The sequence below is a fragment of the Piliocolobus tephrosceles genome, chromosome 10 (genome assembly GCF_002776525.5).
Source record: "Piliocolobus tephrosceles isolate RC106 chromosome 10, ASM277652v3, whole genome shotgun sequence".
Lineage (NCBI taxonomy): Eukaryota > Metazoa > Chordata > Mammalia > Primates > Cercopithecidae > Piliocolobus > Piliocolobus tephrosceles.
In genome coordinates this window covers 580,675-599,757 of record NC_045443.1, presented here as the reverse complement: position 1 = coordinate 599,757, position 19,083 = coordinate 580,675, and the positions used below count along the sequence as shown (strand labels likewise).

General features: G+C 40.6%; 1 protein-coding gene across 1 annotated transcript in view; it reads left to right on the top strand.

Annotated features, from left to right (window-relative positions):
- KDM5A (lysine demethylase 5A) overlaps positions 1 to 19,083 on the top strand; it is a 90,448-nt gene that overhangs the window by 41,610 nt on the left and 29,755 nt on the right. Inside the window, exons 15-20 of the mRNA XM_023182961.1 lie at positions 7,116 to 7,297; positions 7,682 to 7,806; positions 8,317 to 8,467; positions 9,791 to 9,905; positions 13,029 to 13,384; positions 18,271 to 18,409. Of these exons, the coding sequence (XP_023038729.1) occupies positions 7,116 to 7,297; positions 7,682 to 7,806; positions 8,317 to 8,467; positions 9,791 to 9,905; positions 13,029 to 13,384; positions 18,271 to 18,409 (1,068 nt within the window). The remainder of the gene's footprint in view (positions 1 to 7,115; positions 7,298 to 7,681; positions 7,807 to 8,316; positions 8,468 to 9,790; positions 9,906 to 13,028; positions 13,385 to 18,270; positions 18,410 to 19,083) is intronic.

Sequence of the window (19,083 nt, the reverse complement as noted above, 5' to 3'; positions counted from 1 at the left end):
ACAGTGTTAATTGTTTAAACAAGAAAATTTAAATCATTTTTTTCCTGAGCTTTGTGTTGAATACGTTGTGTTTCTGGCAATTACATACTGTCAGTTTGAATTAATCTTTTTCCCTCCCCTTTAAGTAATTTGATGAATAGGAAGGATGGAATAACCACGGGTTGGGATTTAAAATACTTAGAATAAGCTAAGCATCATCACATTGAACTGGCTAATATATGAGAAAATGTGTATCTTTAGCATCATCTTGGCCTGTTCTATCTAATATTTCCTGCATAGCTGGCTAGCTTCATTAGGTTTACACCGTGCTTCCTCCTGTTTTTGTATCATGTCCCTCCTCCTCCTCTGCCTGATACTCTGTCTCTGTTTTTAAAATAGCTTTGTTGAAGCCTAATTGAGATGTAATAAACTGCATGTGTTTAAAGTGTACAATTTGATAAGTTGTGACTATGTATATACCCATGAAACCATTGCTACAATCAAGATAATGAATGTATCTATCACCTCTACAAGTTTTTTCATGCCCTCATATGGTTCTTCCTTCTTGCTCTGGACCACCTTTTTGAAAGATGGGTTCTCTCTCTTGTCCAGGCTGGAGTGCAGTGGCACAATCATAGCTCACTGCAGCCTCAAACTCCTGGGCTCAAACAATCTTCCCACCTCAGCCTCTGGAGTAGTTGGGACTGCAGGTGCGTGTTACCATGTCCGTCTAATTTTTTAGATTTTTTGTAGTGGTGGAGCCTTGCTTTGTTACCTAGGCTGGTCTCAAACTCCTGGCTTCAAGCAGTCCTCCTGCCTTGGCCTCCTGAAGCGTAGGGATTACAGGCATGAGCCACCACACCTGGCCATCCTGCACCATCACTTTCTCCTCTTGCCCCCAAACCCCAGAAACCACTATTCTTTCTTTGCTTATTTTTTTGGAGAATTTTATTCAAATCAAACCATACAAGTTGTCCTTTTGTGTCTGATTTCTTTCATTCAGCGTAATTACTTTGAGACTCATCCATATTGTTGCATGTACCAATACTTTATTCCTTTTTATTGCACACGGTTTTCCTTTGAGTAGGTGTACCGCAATTTGTTTATCCTTTCACTTGTGGGTGAACATTTGGATTGTTAACATTTTTTGGCTGTTAGAAATTAAATTGCTCTGAACATTTGTGTACAGCCTTTTAATGGACATATGCTTTTATTTATCTGGGGTAAATACTAGGCGTGGAATGCTTGGATCATATAGTATGTGTATGTGTAATTTTTTTTTTTTTTTTTTTGAGATGGAGTTTTGCCCTTATTGCCCAGGCTGTAGTGCAATGGCTTCATCTCAGCTCACCGCAACCTCCGCCTCCTGGATTAAAGTGATTCTCCTGCCTCAGCCTTCCGAGTAGCTGGGATTACAGGCATGCACCACCGTGCCCAGCTAATTTTTGTATTTTTAGTAGAAAGGGGGTTTCTTCATGTTGGCAGGCTGGTCTCGAACTCCTGACCTCAGGTGATCCGCCTGCCTCAGCCTCGCAAAGTCCTGGGATTACAGATGTGAGCCACCGCACCCAGCTGTATGTGTAATATTTTCTAAAAAACTGTGAAGCTGTATTCCAAAGTGGTTGTACCATTTTATATTTCCACCAGCAGTGTGTAAGAAGTTTCAGTTGCCTTCTATCCTCACCAACATTTGGTATAGTTAGTCTTTTCAACTTTAGACATTGTAATAAGGTTATAGTGGTATTTCATTATTTAATATTCCCACTTTAAGCTTGTATTCTTTTTTTGTTGTTTTTGAGACGGAGTCTCACTGTGTTGCTCAGGCTGGAGTGCAGTGGCATGATCTTGGCTCACTGCAACCTCAGCCTTCCAGGTTCAGCAGTTCTCCTGCCTCAGCCTTCCAAGTAGCTGGGATTACAGTCATGCACCACCTTCTCTACCCCAGTTTTGTATTTTTAGTAGAGATGGGGTTTCACTATGTTGGCCAGGCTGGTATTAAGCTCCTGACCTCAAGTGATCCACCTACCTTGGCCTCCCAAAGTGTTGGGATTACAGGTGTGAACCACTGTGCCTGGCCTATACTTGTATTCTTAAAAGTCTTATTTTGATTATATATTTATTTAAAATGGGATTCCTTTTCTCATTGCCTAGAGTCTTTCTTTTGAATTTTGAAATTTTAAGTACATTGGTGGAGACTCATGAAATACGATTTCATGATATGTCCTCAGTATTTCAGATTTAACCTGAATGGGGCATTATTTTCCTTGCTCTTTGATAATTTGAATGCCTCGTCTCCTGATCCTCTACCATGTTTCTTTGTGATACTTTGATCAAATTTCTCTGTAGACCCTTCTTTAAACATACCTTCCACCTGTGCCCTTGTTCCAGTTACTTATCCCTGCCCTTACTTTGCATTATGAACTTGTCTTTCCTATTTTAAGAAAAGTTTTTATTTTACCTTTTACTGAAAATCTTAACTGGTTTTCCTGTGGTCAGCAGTCTTATGTCCTCTTTATCCTTTCATTATCATTATCATTGTCATTCTGTTCCCATCGTACTTTTGAAAGTCTCAGAGTTCACCAGTGACACACTTTATTGCAAAATCCAGTGGTTTCTTTTTTTTTTTTTGGAGACAGAGTCTCACTCTGTCGCGCAGGCTGGAGTGCAGTGGCGCGATGTTGGCTCACTGCAAGCTCCGCCTCCCGGGTTCACACCGTTCTCCTACCTCAGCCTCTTGAGTAGCTGGGGCTGCAGGCGCCAAGCCTGGCTAATTTTTTATATTTTTAGTAGAGACAGGGTTTCACCGTGTTAGCCAGGATGGTCTCCATTTCCTGACCTCATCATCCTCCCTCCTCGGCCTCCCAAAGTGCTGGAATTACAGGTGTGAGCCACCGCGCCCGGCCCAAATCCAGTGGTTTCTCTCTGTGTCTTCCACCCCCATGAGCTCTTTGTTGCACTATATATTGGTGCTTTGGTTTCTTTCCCTAACATTTGCTCTACTGTTTTTTCAGTCTCTTTGATTATATTTGCCCACCATTTCTACTTCTTTCTCCTTATATCCTCAACAATGTGTGCAGGGTTCAGCCTTTGACTGTTTATTATTGTTATTTTGTGCTGTTTGTCTTGGAATTCTCATCTAAGGGTCTTCAGTCTGTCAGCTATTAGCTTGTGGTTTCAGTTCTCACTTTCAGTCTGTCAGCTATTACCTTGTGGTTTCAGTTCTCACTTCTTAAAGTTTCCTCCTGTTACGTTACACACAGGAATTATTGTCACTTTGAAAGAGGCTGTGTCCAGCCACTCATTTGTAATCTGTGTTTCCAACATGTGTATTGCACATTTCTATTTAGATTTTTATCATCTCAGTTTCAGCATCTGAAATAGAAAATCTCCTTCCTGTCCACCCTTCATAAACTACTTTCTTTCCTAATTGCCTCATCTTACTAAGCGCCAGGACCACCATGTAAAAACTTAGTGTGATCTTGACTCATACGTTTCCTTTTTTTTTGAGATGGAATTGCACTCTGCCACCCAGGCTGGAGTGCAGTGGCATGATCTCAGCTCACCGCAACCTCCGCCCCCTGGGCTCAAGCGAATCTCCTGCCTCAGCCTCCCGAGTAGCTGGGATGACAGGCGTTCACCACCTCGCCCAGCTAATTTTTGTATTTTTAGTAGAGACACGGTTTCGCCATGTTGGCTGGGTTAGTCTCGAACTCCTGACCTCAGGTTATCTGCCCTCCTCAGCCTCCCAAAGTGCTGGGATTACAGGCGTGACTCACCACACCTGGCCTCATTTCCTTCATAGTTATCTGTTACCTAGTTTTTTGTTTTATTTATTTATTTATTTGAGAAAGAGTCTCACTCTGTTGCCCAGGTTGGAGTGCAGTGGCGTGATCTCGGCTCACCTGCTGTCTCCACCTCTCAGGTTCAAGCAATTCTGTGTCAACCTTCTGAGTAGTTAGCGTTACAAGTGTGTGCCACCACACCTGGCTAATTTTTGTATTTTTAGTACAGGCAAGGTTTCGCCATGTTGGCCAGGCTGGTCTCGAACTCCTGACCTCAGGTGATCTACCCACCTCAGCCTCCCAAAGTGGTGGGATTATAGGTGTGAGCTACTGCACCTGGCCTCTTACCTAGTTTTAAGTTTTTCTTTGGCACTGTTTCTCATCATTCTCCCTTGCCCCCTTTTTTTCCTTACTGCTACACCATCCTGTTCCATTCCCTAATTTTCTCAGCTGGCTTATTTCAAATAGCCTTTTTTGGTTTTTGTTTTTTTGAGACGGAGTCTCGCTCTGTCACCCAGAGTGGAGTGCAGTGGCGCAGCCTTGGCTCACTGCAGCCTCTGTCTCCCGGGTTCAAGTGATTCTCCTGCCTCAACCTCCCCAGTAGCTGGAACCAGAGGTGTGCACTACCACGCCTGGCTAATTTTCTGTATTTTTAGTAGAAAATGGGGCTTCACCATGTTGGCCAGGCTGGTCTGGAACATCTGGCCTCAAGTGATTTGCCCACCTTGGCCCCCCAAAGTGCTGGGATTACAGGCATGAGCCACCGTGCTTGGCCTCAAGTAGCTTTTAATTTGTATTTCTGGCTTTTTTCTTCTCTCCATTTTCTCCTTATTTATGATTTTCTTTTTTCTTTTCTTTTTTTTTTTTTTTTTTTTGAGGCAGAGTCTCGCTCTGTTGCCCAGGCTGGAGTGCAGTGGCCGGATCTCAGCTCACTGCAAGCTCCGCCTCCCGGGTTTACGCCATTCTCCTGCCTCAGCCTCCCGAGTAGCTGGGACTACAGGCGCCTGCCACCTCGCCCGGCTAGTTTTTTGTATTTTTTTAGTGGAGACAGGGTTTCACCGTGTTAGCCAGGATGGTCTCGATCTCCTGACCTTGTGATCCGCCCATCTCAGCCTCCCAAAGTGCTGGGATTACAGGCTTGAGCCACCGCGCCCGGCTTATTTGTGGTTTTCTAAAGTATATTCTCAGGAATATAAGCTTTGTAATATTTTAGAAGGTATTATAAGGAAAAGTTCTGTGGCTAAAAACGTTTGGAAAATGGCAGGCTAAGAAAGGGGAAATGGACATATTTAAAATATTGATGTTAGCTTCATTTAAGACTGGAAAGTAAAAGAACAATGAATTCTAGTTTGGGTACAAAAAATAGGGGGACCTAAAATAATGTGAAATATATACTTTTCCAGTTTTCAGGATTTTAAAATTATTTAAAAGGTATAGGAAAATTAATGGTAAAAATTAATAAAAACATATATAGGCCAAAAAGAAAGATAAATGAGATCTTTACTGCAGAACTTTTGATTCTTGAATATGCTGGTGTTCATTGTTCATCTGTGAAGTAGGAGGGATATGATCCATAGCATTTTCCAAAAAAATGTTTTTCCCTATTTTTTTTTTTTTTTTTTTTTTGTAGAGACATTGTCTTCCTATGTTGCCCAGGCTGGTCTTGAACTTGTTGGCTCAAGTAGTCCTCCCACCTCAGCCTTCCAAAGTGCTGAGATTACAGGTGTGAGCCTCCGCACCTGGAATAAGAAAAAATTATTTTCCCCAGAGTATCTTTTAGGATCTGTGATCCTTGGAGTACAGTTTGGGAAACTGTATAAAATTTCTTGAAGCAACCAGAACTTTCTCAGTTGCCACCTTAGCATTCCCTTGAGAACAGCATTGCTAGTTGTTCTGAAGCTAAATTCTTATAAACTAAGAAGTATGTGCAGTGCATTTGAAACTCTTTTTGTGTTAAAATAATTTTTAAAGAAAATACTAAATGCCAGTATGAGAAAATGGAAAGATAGGAGAATATGGCCAGCAGACATCTAAATTAAACTAGTATCAAAAACAATGTATGATGAAAAACCAGAACTGTGCATGCCAGTGAATAAATTATCAGGTTCCCACCTTGTTTAAATGAAGAGAGTTTGCTCTTCTTGCAAAATTGTGTTTCCAAGTAACTCGCTCCATCAAGTAAGCAGAAACTGTAAAGTTATATAATAAATGGAGGTCTTTGGTAAAATGCATTTCATGTGCTCTTATAATCCTTTTTTTTTTTTTTTTTTTTTTTTTTGAGATGAAGTCTTGCTCTGTCACCCAGGCTGGAGTGCAGTGGTGCAATCTCAGCTCACTGCAACCTTCACCTCCCAGGCTCAAGCGATTCTCCTGCCTCAGCCTCCTGAGTAGCTGGGACTACAGGCATGCACCACCACACCCGGCTAATTTTTGTATTTTTAGTAGAGGCGAAGTGTCGCCATATTGGCCAGGCTGGTCTCAAACTCCTGACCTCTGGTGATCGGCCCGGCTTAGCCTCCCAGAGTGTGAGATTACAGGCGTGACCCACTGCACCCTACCCACTCTTATATTCTTGGCATACTGAATTTGTCTTAACTTTCTTTTTGATGTCATGCTGATACTATATTTTGATTTGTACAATTTACTTTATACTTCTTTGTCCTTACATGTGTTTGTATATGTCACTGTTACTTTTGGATAATAGATTACTAATTTATTTTGCTCAAGGATATAATTGGGAGTTTGGGGCCAGCCACCCCCAGAATGCCTCCCAATTACAATTTTCTTTCCTTCTGTCAAAGAACTGTCTTGACTCTTGTGGTAATCACGTTTCTTTTTTTTAGAGACAGGGTCTTGCTGTGTTGGCTGGGGTTGGAGTGCAGCAATACTGTCTCAGCTCACTGCAGCCTGGCCTCAAATGATCTTCTCTCCTTAGCCTCCTGAGTAGCTGGGATTGTAGGCATGCACCACCATGCCTGGGTAATGTTTAAACATGTTTGTGTAGGGATGCTGACTTTGTTGCCCTGGCTGGCCTCAAATCCCTGGCTTCAAGCAATCCTTCCACCTCGGCCTCCTAAAGTGCTGGGATTATAGCCATGAGCCACTGCAACCAGCCCACATTTCTTTATGGTTTTGTTGCTCAAATGTGCATCCTTAGATACCAAACTTTAATCTTGCGCATTGAAAAACAGTGATGATTACTTCTAGGAAGCATTTCGATGTTGTGCCATTGTACCTTTCATGTTTATACCTTTAAGTCAGAGATTTGTCTGTGGAAAAAAATGTAGTAACTTAAGTTTTTTGATGTTTTAAAAACTAGAAAGACTTGATCTAGTGCAATAAATTATATTTCAGGGTGTCCTGATGTCAGAAGAAGAAGTGTTTGAGCTTGTTCCTGATGATGAGCGGCAGTGTTCAGCATGCAGAACCACATGTTTTCTCTCTGCTCTCACATGTTCCTGTAATCCTGAGCGGCTTGTATGTCTCTACCATCCAACTGATCTGTGCCCCTGCCCCATGCAGAAGAAATGTCTTAGGTATCCGAAAGTATTTTGTGAAACTTCCATGACCTTTTTTAAAAACCAAGTCTTAATGTTATTTTTACTTACTCCCTTCCTTTACTCCTTTACTCTGGACTTCTCAACTTCTCTGTCTACTTCGAGGCGTGAAGACCAGTCCTTTAAAGTTGGCCCTAAACTTGGCAGCTGAAATTAGTTTCTTTATCAGTTGATTTCACATGTTCCTTGTCTCCTTGCATTAAGAACGGTGGGCTGGTTTGATTTTCTCTTCATGTGAACGAAGATCCCATTCCCTTGGCCATTGTATTCTCTTTAAGCCGATTATACTTAAAACTTTATTTTTAAGTTATTGTTGGTTTTTGAGGTTTTTATTTCTGTGTGTGTTTGTGTTTTCTTTTGTAGATATCGTTACCCATTAGAAGACCTCCCTTCTCTGCTATATGGTGTAAAAGTCAGGGCACAGTCCTATGACACTTGGGTCAGTCGTGTTACAGAAGCATTGTCTGCTAACTTCAACCACAAAAAAGGTTAAATTTCCTTCTTTCGTATACATATGCTGAATTGATTGTCACTTTAAAAGAGGCTTTGTTTAGTTTTATGTTTTTTCCTTCCGTAAAGAAAAATCCTAGGCTTCCTATGAGATTTGAGATTAATGGGTTGGTTGAATATAGACTTAATTTTCTATTTGAGAATCTTCTTTGAAATGAAAAAACTGACTAAAAATGGGCTGGACATCTAACTTGCAGTAAATTTATTATATATGTTGGGAACCCACTATTACCAGTAAGACTAACACTGAAGGCTTCTTTGGAAAGAGAGATTTATTTACCTGCGAGAAACTGTCTATAAGCATTATAAATGAGCACCTGGTTGTTAGCTTTTATTGTGTTGGTGAGATTTTCACAGCTGTTTGTTTCTACTAATTATTATGTTTCTACTAGTAGGTTGGGGACTCACTTGAGTGAGGTTGGTGAAGATTTTAGAATGGCTTTTTGTGTCTGTGGTCATTGTATATGGCTCTGTATTTATTTTTACAGATTTGATTGAATTGCGAGTAATGCTGGAAGATGCTGAGGATAGAAAATACCCAGAGAATGATCTCTTTCGAAAACTCAGGGATGCTGTAAAAGAAGCTGAGACCTGTGCTTCTGTGGCTCAGCTGCTTCTGAGCAAAAAGCAGAAACACAGGTAAACCTAAGAAGAGTTTAATTATTGTTGTCCTCTTTCTTTCAGAGTAAAAACCAAAGTTTTGTCTGGCCTGTGAAGCCCTACATTGTCTTGGACCTCTTGTGACCATGTCTCTTGCTCCCAGTAATGCTCCAGTTTTATATCCTACTATTCTCCCTTCTTTCTTGCTCCCGCCTGCAGTGTTCTTTCTCTTGCTGTTCTTCATACATAGCGGGCACTTTTTTGCTGAGGACTTCATGCTCTCTCTTTACTCTGCTTGGAGTTCCCTTCCCACCATATCCAGGTGGCTTGTTCCATTACCTACCTCTTTGAAGCCTTTGTTTTCAAATGTCACTTTGTTGGCGAGGGCTTTTCTGACAAGCCTTTATAAAATTACAGTCCTTTTACCCTTCTTTCATGCTTTGTTTTTCTCCTAGCATCATCACCTGCTAATATACTAATCTACTTATTTTATCTGTCTTTTCCCCATCCCCCACTAGAATGTACACAAGACTAGAATATCAGGAATTTTTTTTTCATTGTCATATTTCTTGTGCTTAGAACAATGCCTGGCACATAGTTGTGCAATAAATATTTGTAAATGAATAAATGGAAACTATAGGCCGAAGGCAGGTGGCAGCAAAGGGTAACCTTGATGGATGCAGAGGAGGTTGTTAAGAAGCATAGAAGTATGCACCCTTGATATGATGTGATTCCTAAGTATTAGATTTTCTGTGGTATTTAAATGTGTTGTAATTCCAGCACATTTCTTTTGTCTGAATGACTTTTCTATAGCAATTCATACTGGGTTTTTAAATTACCTTGTAAATTTTTTATTTACCATTTTGTTATATAACTTTTTTTAGAGACATTGATCAATAGCTCTTAGCTTGTCATTGGGCCAGTGACCCCACTTGGAGAACCTGGTAAAAGTTTAGGAACCCTCTTAGAAAAATCATACACACACAAAATTTTGGAACACTTTCAGAGGATTCATTGTAACCTAAGGCAGGTTAAAGGCTCTTCTTTCACATTTTAACCTTCTTGAGATACAGGGTTAAGTTTTATCAATGAACTTAATATTCCACCTCTGAGGAATTTATGTAATGTTTGAAATGTTTAATACTTGTAGATCGAAGGAACTGTAACTTGGAGAGTTGAATCTTTGAGTCATTAACTGAAGAACTTAAAAACTGTTTTGAAGTGGTCACCATTGCAGTGTAATCCCCCAAACACTGGGATTCTAGGATTGCTTAGGTTTGAATTCTGAAGAGAATAGGAGCCCTTTTGATACCAGAATGACTGATTTTTTCTTACTTATATCTCAATATTATTTCACATCAGACAGAGCCCAGATAGTGGGAGGACTCGGACCAAACTGACAGTGGAAGAATTGAAGGCCTTTGTCCAACAACTTTTTAGTCTTCCGTGTGTCATCAGCCAAGCTCGGCAAGTGAAGGTGAAGTATCACATCCTTTTTTTGGGTAATGTCCTTTGTGACGTGGTCTCCTGTTCTGGGTTTCACAGAATGGTATCTCTGAACTAGTTTTTTGCTCTAATTTTTTTTTTCTCTCACTATATGCTGCTATTTGAGGTTCTTTAATAGGCAATTTTTTGGTTTTGTTCTTAGCCATTATTCCCCATTTAAAATTCTGTAAGGCTGATAAAGAATTATTTTTCTCTATATTAATTTTAGTTCAGAACACCCATTTAACATAGATGTAATTGAGATGCAAGAAATTAGTTAAAATAATCTGCATGTATCAGTGTTATTAATACATGAGCTTTTAAAAATGCAGAGCTCTGAAATTACCAGCACCCTGATGGCTTAATGAATATGTAAAATCTTCAAAGTATGTATTAAATATATTAATCTCCATAGTTAATGATCTTTTGATAGTTTGGGGTGTTTCTGTGTTTTGGGACTGGGTAGGGGTCTAAAATAGTGTTTTTTGTTTTTGTTTTTGAGAAGGGAGTCTCGCTCTGTCGCCCAGGCTGGAGTGCAGTGGCGCGATCTTGGCTCACTGCAAGCTCTGCCTCCTGGGTTCAAGTGATTCTCCCCAGTAGCTGGGATTACAGGAATGGGCCACTATGCCCAGTTAATTTTTGTATTTTTAGTAGAGACGGGGTTTCGCCATGTTGGCAGTCTGGTTTCAAACTCCTGACCTCAGGTGATCCACCCACCTCGGCCTCCCAGAGTGCTGGGATTATAGGCATGAGCCACCGTTCCCGGCCTAAAATAGTTTTTATCAAGGTTATCAACTTGTGAAATCTAGGGTCAGTTGTGTTCTTGTCTTATTACATTTCATAAGAGCATTTTGATAGACTACTCTTTCTTGAATGCTGTTTAAGCCTCTGTGACATCACACTTTCTGGGTTTTTTCTTAGCTCATTGGCAGTTCTTCTCTTAAGTCTTCCTTGCTGCTTGTTTTCTCTTTGACTTGACTTCTCAAGTATTGGAGTATATGAGGAGTCTCGGCCTTTTCTTCAGGTGCCCCCACTTCTGATACCTTATTTGCCCAGTGACATTAAATATCACCTATATCCTGTTGATTCAGTCCCACATCTCCAGCCCTGGATGCCTTTTTTTCCCCACAGACTTGTATGTCCAGCTGTATACTCTGGATTTCCTTTTGGTGGACTAAAAGACATATTAAAGGCTTTTTTTCTTTTCTTTTTTTTGAGACAGGGTCTGACTCTGTCACCCAGGCTGCAGTACGGTGGTATGGTCTCAGCTCACTGTAACTTTGGCTTCCCAGACTCAAGCAATCCTCCCACCTCAGCCTCCCAAGTTGCTGGTACTACAGGTGCACACCACCACACCTGGCTAATTTTTGTATGTTTTGTAGAGACGAGGTTTCACCGTTTTACCCAGGCTGGTCTCAAAACTCCTGAACTCAAGCAATCCACTTGCTTTGGCCTCCCAAAGTGCTGGGATTACAGATGTGAGCCACCACACCTGGCCTTAAGCTGTTAATGAACCAAATGAATCAAACTCCTTGATTTCTTTATTTCCCTTATTCCCCGTGTTCAATTTTTTTTTTTTTTTTTTGGAGTCTCGCTCTGTTGCCCGGGCTGGAGTGCAATGGCCGGATCTCAGCTCACTGCAAGCTTCGCCTCCTGGGTTTACGCCATTCTCCTGCCTCAGCCTCCTGAGAAGCTGGGACTACAGGTGCCCGCCACCTCGCCTGGCTAGTTTTTTGTATTCTTTAGTAGAGACGGGGTTTCACCGTGTTAGCCAGGATGGTCTCGATCTCCTGACCTTGTGATTCGCCCGTCTTGGCCTTCCAAAGTGCTGGGATTACAGGCTTGAGCCACCGCACCCGGCCCCCGTGGTCAATATTTAAACAAGTGCTGGCTGCTGTTACCTCCAAAATATATCCCAAAGCAAACCATTTATTGTCCTCTCCGTTGCCTAAACTATGCTCTATACCACTGGAATGTGCCCCTTGGATTACTGCAACAGGCTTTCAGCTGCTTTCTCTTCTTCTGCTCATCTGACATTTTATTTTTTGTTTGGTAACCAGAATGATAATCTAAACTTTAAATCAAATCACATCATTTCCCTGTGGTTAAAGTTCTCCAGTGGTTCCCCAAAGCCATTTGAATGAAATTCAAACTCATTGTAACCTAGAAGATACTGTGTAGTCTGACCTCTGCTTATTTTTTAACCACATTTCTCCATCGTCCACTTGTAGCAACACACCAAGCTCATTCTTCTTTAAAAGCGTTTGCAATTATTATTTACCCTGCCCTAACTGTTCTTCATTCAGACCCTCTTGTAGTTCTTCCCCAATCCTCAATTTAGGTTCAGTTTGCCTTCTGTGACTACCATGACGTTGCTAAGTAATATGCCTCTGCCCGCTCTGGTCATTCTCTGTTGTGCTGCCCTATTTTCAGAGCACTTGACACTAACTGAAACATTTTATTCATGTGTTCACTGGTCACCTGCATTAGAATATGTGTTCTCTGGGCGGGGCACGGTGGCTCTCGCCTGTAATCCCAGCACGTTGGGAGGCTGAGCGAGCAGATCATGAGGTCAGGAGATTGAGACCATCCTGGCTAACACGGTGAAACCCTGTCTCTACTAAAAATACAAAAAATTAGCCGGGCGTGGTGGCAGACACCTGTAGTCGTAGGTACTTGGGAGGCTGAGGCAGGAGAATGTCGTGAACCCGGGAGGTGGAGCTTGCAGTGAGTTGAGATCGTGTCACTGCACTCCAGCCTGGGAGACAGAGTGAGACTCCATCTCAAAAAAAATAAAAAAAGTATGTTCTCTGAAGACAAGGACTTTTTATGTCTTCTTTAATACTGTGTGCCTGGAAAAGTGCCTGCATCTAAATCAGCAGTCATTAAATATTTATTGAATGAACCAACTATATTTTAAAAGTAGGAGTATAGCTAGAAGTAATTACACAAAAGCATATTTATTAATTTAACTATCATATCTGAATATTTGGTGTTATGATGGTGAGATTATAAGAGTCTAGAATTGATAGTGTGCCTTGACTATGTCTAGTTCATACTCTTTTGTATCTTTTAAATTTGTTTTTCGAATTTTTATTTCTTTTGACCTTTTCAGAATCTGCTAGATGATGTGGAAGAGTTTCATGAACGTGCTCAGGAGGCCATGATGGATGAAACCCCAGATTCTTCCAAACTCCAAATGTTGATAGATATGGGCTCTAGTCTGTATGTGGAACTCCCTGAATTACCACGACTGAAGCAAGAGCTGCAACAGGCTCGGTGGTTGGACGAAGTAAGGCTGACCTTATCAGATCCACAGCAAGTCACTTTGGATGTCATGAAGAAACTGATAGACTCTGGGGTAGGGTTGGCACCCCACCATGCTGTGGAGAAAGCAATGGCTGAACTACAGGAGCTCCTTACAGTCTCTGAACGATGGGAAGAAAAGGCTAAGGTCTGCCTACAGGCAAGGTGAACACATTTTGGTGACTGTTGCCTCTTTAACAACTAAGTCAGAAGGTAGAATGGGAAGAAGGAGCTTAAAGGCTTATTTCATTAAATGGCTTGTTGTTTTTTTTTTTTTTTTTTTTTTTTTGCCTTTAGGATTTTAATGTGTAAGTAGCATTAGTTAAGTTGTGTAGGTGGGAAAGGCATTTCCTGATGATCCAGGGCCTGAAGGAAATGGGGAGATTCTCCTCTCTCCTTGCCTTGGCAGGCAGCTCCTGGAGAGGTGCAGGTCGGTGGCAGTGGGTACAGGCAAGCTGGAGGGTTTCTTGCTAGGCAGGAATGCCCACAGTCCACACCTTCTTCAGCCCTCAGAGCACCTCATTGTGTCTGGACCCACAAATGGAGTAGCAGTGCTAGGGAGTGGGTTCTCCTGTGTCTGGCTCCAACAACTGGTTTATCGTGATGACATTAAATATTTAATTAAATGTTTTGTGCCTTCCCGGGCCAATTGCTAAGTTATCAAATGGGGCTACATGTAGACAGTTTCAAATATGTGCAAACTATTGTGCAGAGTACTTTGTTAGGTACTTCATGTTATACAAAGGAGTGTTTTGTTTAGAGCCTGTACTTAGTGATATGATAGTTAGGAAGTAAGAAGTGTACAGCTCATTGTAGTATGTTATTAATGTTAACCGAACGGTATGGAAAAATGTTACAGGGATTCAGAGGGGGAAGATCATGGTGAGCTTGGGTGGTCAATAGAAAAGCTTCAGAGAAAAATAAGAACTTAGGTAGAGCCTTGAGGAATGAGTAGGATTGAAGTGGAAGGAAGGTAAGAGAAATGTCAGAAACTGAGTTTAAGGAATAGTTAGGGTGTGTTCAGGTGACAGAAAATAAGTGGGTTTCCCTGGAGTGGAGGATTTATGCTGAAAAGTATTGGGAGATGAGAATAAGGCAGGAGGAGAGTGTTGAGTGGCTGTATTAGCATCAGCACCCCATTGGACTTAATGAGATTTAAATAAAGTGTTTATATCTGACTGTATATCAGCAAATTTGGGCGATAATTAATGCTGGTGGTCTTTGTGAAAGCATTTCTCTAGCAGCTAAGATTAATATTTGTATAATTTCTCTTGTGAGGATGAGGAAACGAGTGCATAGAGTGATCACGTAGTTACTGAGTGATACAACTGAAATTTAAAGCATCTTCCACTTCATTTCAGTATCTCTGTGTACTTAACTACTTTGCCAGCCACTTAACTTTGGATGCATTTTGATAAGAAAATCTTTAGGTGATTTAATGAGCACAGCTCTGAGAAGCCTCTATGTACACTGGATATTTTGCTATCCAGATGACATGCAGAATACATACTAAAATTTATTCATTGCTTTTCCTGTTTGAACTATTCATATTACTCAGTGTCTTCAGATTAATGACAGTTCCAGGAGGTGGGAACATATCAAGTGGACAAAGCTAAATAACTTTGGAATGTAAAACTATGATTTTGATAATACCTGACACAACTGGTAGTAGGCTACCAAATGAAATTTCGTTGGTAATAATAGTTAAACACTTTGTTTTCCTGGTCTCCTAAATTTAGTCAGTCACCAGGTCCTGATGGTTTTGTCTCCAAAATGTCTTTCGTATCTCTCTTTCAAATTCATTGTCACTGACCTGGTTGTAGTCCTCTTATGTTTTACCTTGATATTTGAGTTTGGTCAAAGTATTGATGGAGAACCTACTCCATGCCAGGTACCATTTCTAAATGCTATGTAGACAGTAGTGAACAAGACACACAAAGATCTCTGCTTTCATGGAGTTACCGTTCTAGTAGAGAGAGAGAGAAATGAATGAATTTCAAATAATTACCGTCATGAAAAAAGTAAAACTGGTAAAGAAATAGAGGATTATGTGGTTGGTGGAAATAGTGGGAGTTAGACTCTTTTCTAATTTCTGTCAGAATTATCTTTCTGAAACACATCCTTAATCTTCTTGATCTCTTAGTATTGGTTATTAACTACTTACCATTATTTTCTTGAGATTCTTTCTTTGCCTTTGGCCTTCTCTCTACATCTAAAATAATGGTTTTCCTCAAGATTCTGGAAAGGATACCTTTTTTCTCACTCTGTACAGTCTCTCTGGAAATTTAATTTAATTTCTTGGCTCCGTTTGCCTTCTTTATACTGAGTAACTCCTAAATCTTCATTTATAATACAGATTTCTTTCATAAATATCATCTGCCTGTTAGATAATTCCAGGGGATGTCTCACAGATACCTGAAATTCCCTGTATCCAAAATTGGACTCATTAATGTCTTCCCATATCCTCCTCCTTTGTTTCTTTATTCTTTAAATGATGCCATCTTTCACTCATTTGAACAAGCAGGTACTTTGGTAGTTAGCTTTGACTCCTCCCTTCTTCTTTATCCTCAAACTCAGTTGTGCTGATTATATTTCCCCAGTGCTTCTCACTTTCATTCTTTTTTTTTTGAAGTCTGCACATGGATTTATGCTATACTCATTCTTTTTCAAACCCCCTCCCCACCCTCTTTTTTGAGACAGAGACTTGCTTTGTTGCCCAGGCTTGGGTGTGGTGCAATGGTGCCATTTTGGCTCATGGCAACCTCCACTGCCCAAGGCTCAATCTATTCTCATGCCTCAGCCTCCCGAGTAGCTGGGATTATAGGTGCATGCCCACCATGACCAGCTAATTTTTTAATTTTTTGTAGAGACGGGGTTTCGCCATGTTGGCCAGGCTTGTCTTGAGCTCCTGACCTCAAGCAATCCAATCCGCCCGCCCCAGCCTCCCACAGTGCTGGGATTACAGGCATGAGCCACTGTGCCCAGCCTTTTACCCTCATGCTTAAAGGACTTTTTTGCATTAGGTGTAAAATTACTGGTTGACCATTGTTTTGTCTTAGTACTTTGGATATATCATTCTGTCTGCTGTTTTGAAAAGAATCTTGTAGGATTATTCCTTCTTTTTCTCTCTTTCCACTCAGGCTGCTGTCATAGCTAGCCTAGATCACAGCAGCAGGTTCTGTCTGGCCTTAGCCCTCTGTAATTCATTCTCTATACTGCCACTAGTACTTTGTTAAAACACAGGTGTAACTTTCACTCCCTTACTTAAATCCTTCTCTAGTTTTCTGTTGCCCTCAGGATGAAGTCCAAATTCTCTAACCTGATTTATAAGGCCATCTGTCATCTAGCCTCTTGCTTAATTATGTATCTAGTCTTATCTCTTGCCATTCTTCCTCTTGTATCCTATGTTCCAAACATTGTGAGTTTTCTTCCCAGTTCCTCAAACATCTATGTTCTTTCTCTGCATCTTTGTGCATGTGTATTTTATTCTCCTGTAGAGCACTCTTATTTTCAGCCCATCTCCTGTGGTGTACCGCTACCAACCCTCTCCTGCCCCTGGCCCCAGCTTTCCTGATTAAGCCTTATTCAGAAAGGATGAGAAAGCTTAGACATCACTTTTGGGAAGTCTTCTTTACCCACCAGGTCGATTAGGTTCTCCTACTATGTATTCCAATAGCACCTTTACTTTCATTTATCATTACAGTTCTCACAGTGCATTATAAACTCCTTATTAATAATCTTCATAAAATTAAAAAGCTTCATGAGGCTGGGCACAGTGGCTCACATCTGTAATCCCTGCATTTTGGGAGGCTGAGGAGGGTGGGTTGCTTGAGCCCAGAAGTTCCAGACCAGCCTGGCCAACATGGTGAAACCCTGTCTCTACTAAAAATAGAAAAAATTAGCTGGGCAAGGTGGCACATGCCTGTAGTCCCAGCTACTTGGGAGGCTGAGGCATGAGAATCGTTTGAACCTAGGAGGCGGAGGTTGTAGTGAGCTGAGATGGCGCCACTGCACTTCAGCCTGGGTGACAGCGAGACTCAAAAAATAAATAAAGGTTTCATGAGGCAAGGACTGTCATTCTTGCTCATGAGCAATTTCCAGTACCTAGAACAGTGCCTAACACATAGTAGGATTCGTGGATGATGAACGATTTCTACCTCAGTAGCTTCCCATTACTTTACATGATGAAGTCCATGGCTCTCAGGACTCTGCATCTTTCTTCCTGCCGAATTCCCTTTTCCTGTCCCACTCTTTTTCCACCCATTCCCTGCCTCCAGTTCTCCACATCACCCCCTAATTGCAAACTGAACTATTAACTGCTTTTTAAGTGTTTTTCCATGCCTTTGTTCATTGTATTCCTGGTTTCTTTAACTTCTTTAACTTTTCGTTTTGACAGAATCATACTAATTTAAGGCCTACTTCAAAGCCTTTCTCAGCTTTCCTGGGCAGAATTAATCACTGCCTCCCGTAACAGTGAGTTTATAGTAATTTGGTTTTAGTTCCCAGTAGAAGCATAATTCTTATCTTGTATTGTGATTCGTTGAGGATAAGGTCTATGCTTTATTCATCTTTGTGTAACTAATGTTCATGAATGTAGTTTAAGTAAATGTACCTTGTCAACATGAATGGATTTCTAGTCTCTTGTTTTCTACGTTGCTATCAAATGTGCGTCTCTGACGGTTTCAGGTGCTGTAGAGAAGTAGAATGGAGGCAGTCTAGTATAGTGAAAGGATCGTGGATCTGACCCTCTTTCTGAATCAGTATTTCAGATGTGTCATTTATTACGCTAAATGACTGGGGAAAATAACTTCTCTTTGAGTTAAAGTTTTCTTATCCATAAAATATTTATGTTTTATTTTATTATAAACTTATGTTTATACATTTTCTTATCTATAAGATGGAAAAGAAAGATACTAGCTGCTTTGCCTCCCTTACAGGATTGTGGTAAGAATTCAGTGAAATCATGTAAATGAAAGTTATCTAAGCATTCTGAAATGTTATTTAACTGTTGATTTCTCATGCATCCTACTCTGTTTTTATTGTTCTTTTAGACCACGGCACAGTGTGACAAGTTTAGAAAGCATTGTCAACGAAGCCAAGAACATTCCAGCCTTTCTACCCAATGTATTGTCCTTGAAAGAAGCCTTACAAAAGGCTCGAGAATGGACAGCTAAAGTGGAAGCTATTCAGGTAAGAAGGCTTTTGGATTATCCCACCTGTCAGGTAACGCCTGTTTCACGGATTAATCTTTTAAACTATTAATTCTTTAGAATAGAATAATCTTAATTCAGATGATCCCTAACTTAGATCGACTTGTGATTTTTTGACTTTATGATGGTGCGAAAGTGATATGCATTGAGTAGAAAATGTGTCTCGAATTTTGAATTTTGAACTTTTGCTAGTCTAGCAATGTGTGGTATGACACTGTCTCTCACGAGGCTGGGCAGCAGCATTGAGCCACGGCTCCGTCGGTCATGCCCATGTAAGGGTTCTGAGCACCTTTAAGGTAGGGTAGGCTAAGCTGTGTTCAGTATGTTAATTTTGTTAAATGCATTTTCAACCTGCGACGGGGACATAACCCTGTCGTAAGTTGAGGAGCATCTATAAAATAATTCTAGTAAAGTTCACTTACTCTTTTGTCTGATTTTATAATTTAGAATAATTATTACCTACTTAAATATTGCTTGTTTTTATTGACTCCCTGCTATGAAAGATGATAGAATTAGTTATTTAACTCTTTAGCAATAGGGAATTTGTTACCTACTGTATTCTTCAAATTTTTTTGCATGTGCATGAATTACTTTTAAAATTAGAGGTAGAAAAAGAAAATGAAATTAACATTTACTGAGCACCACAATGAATTA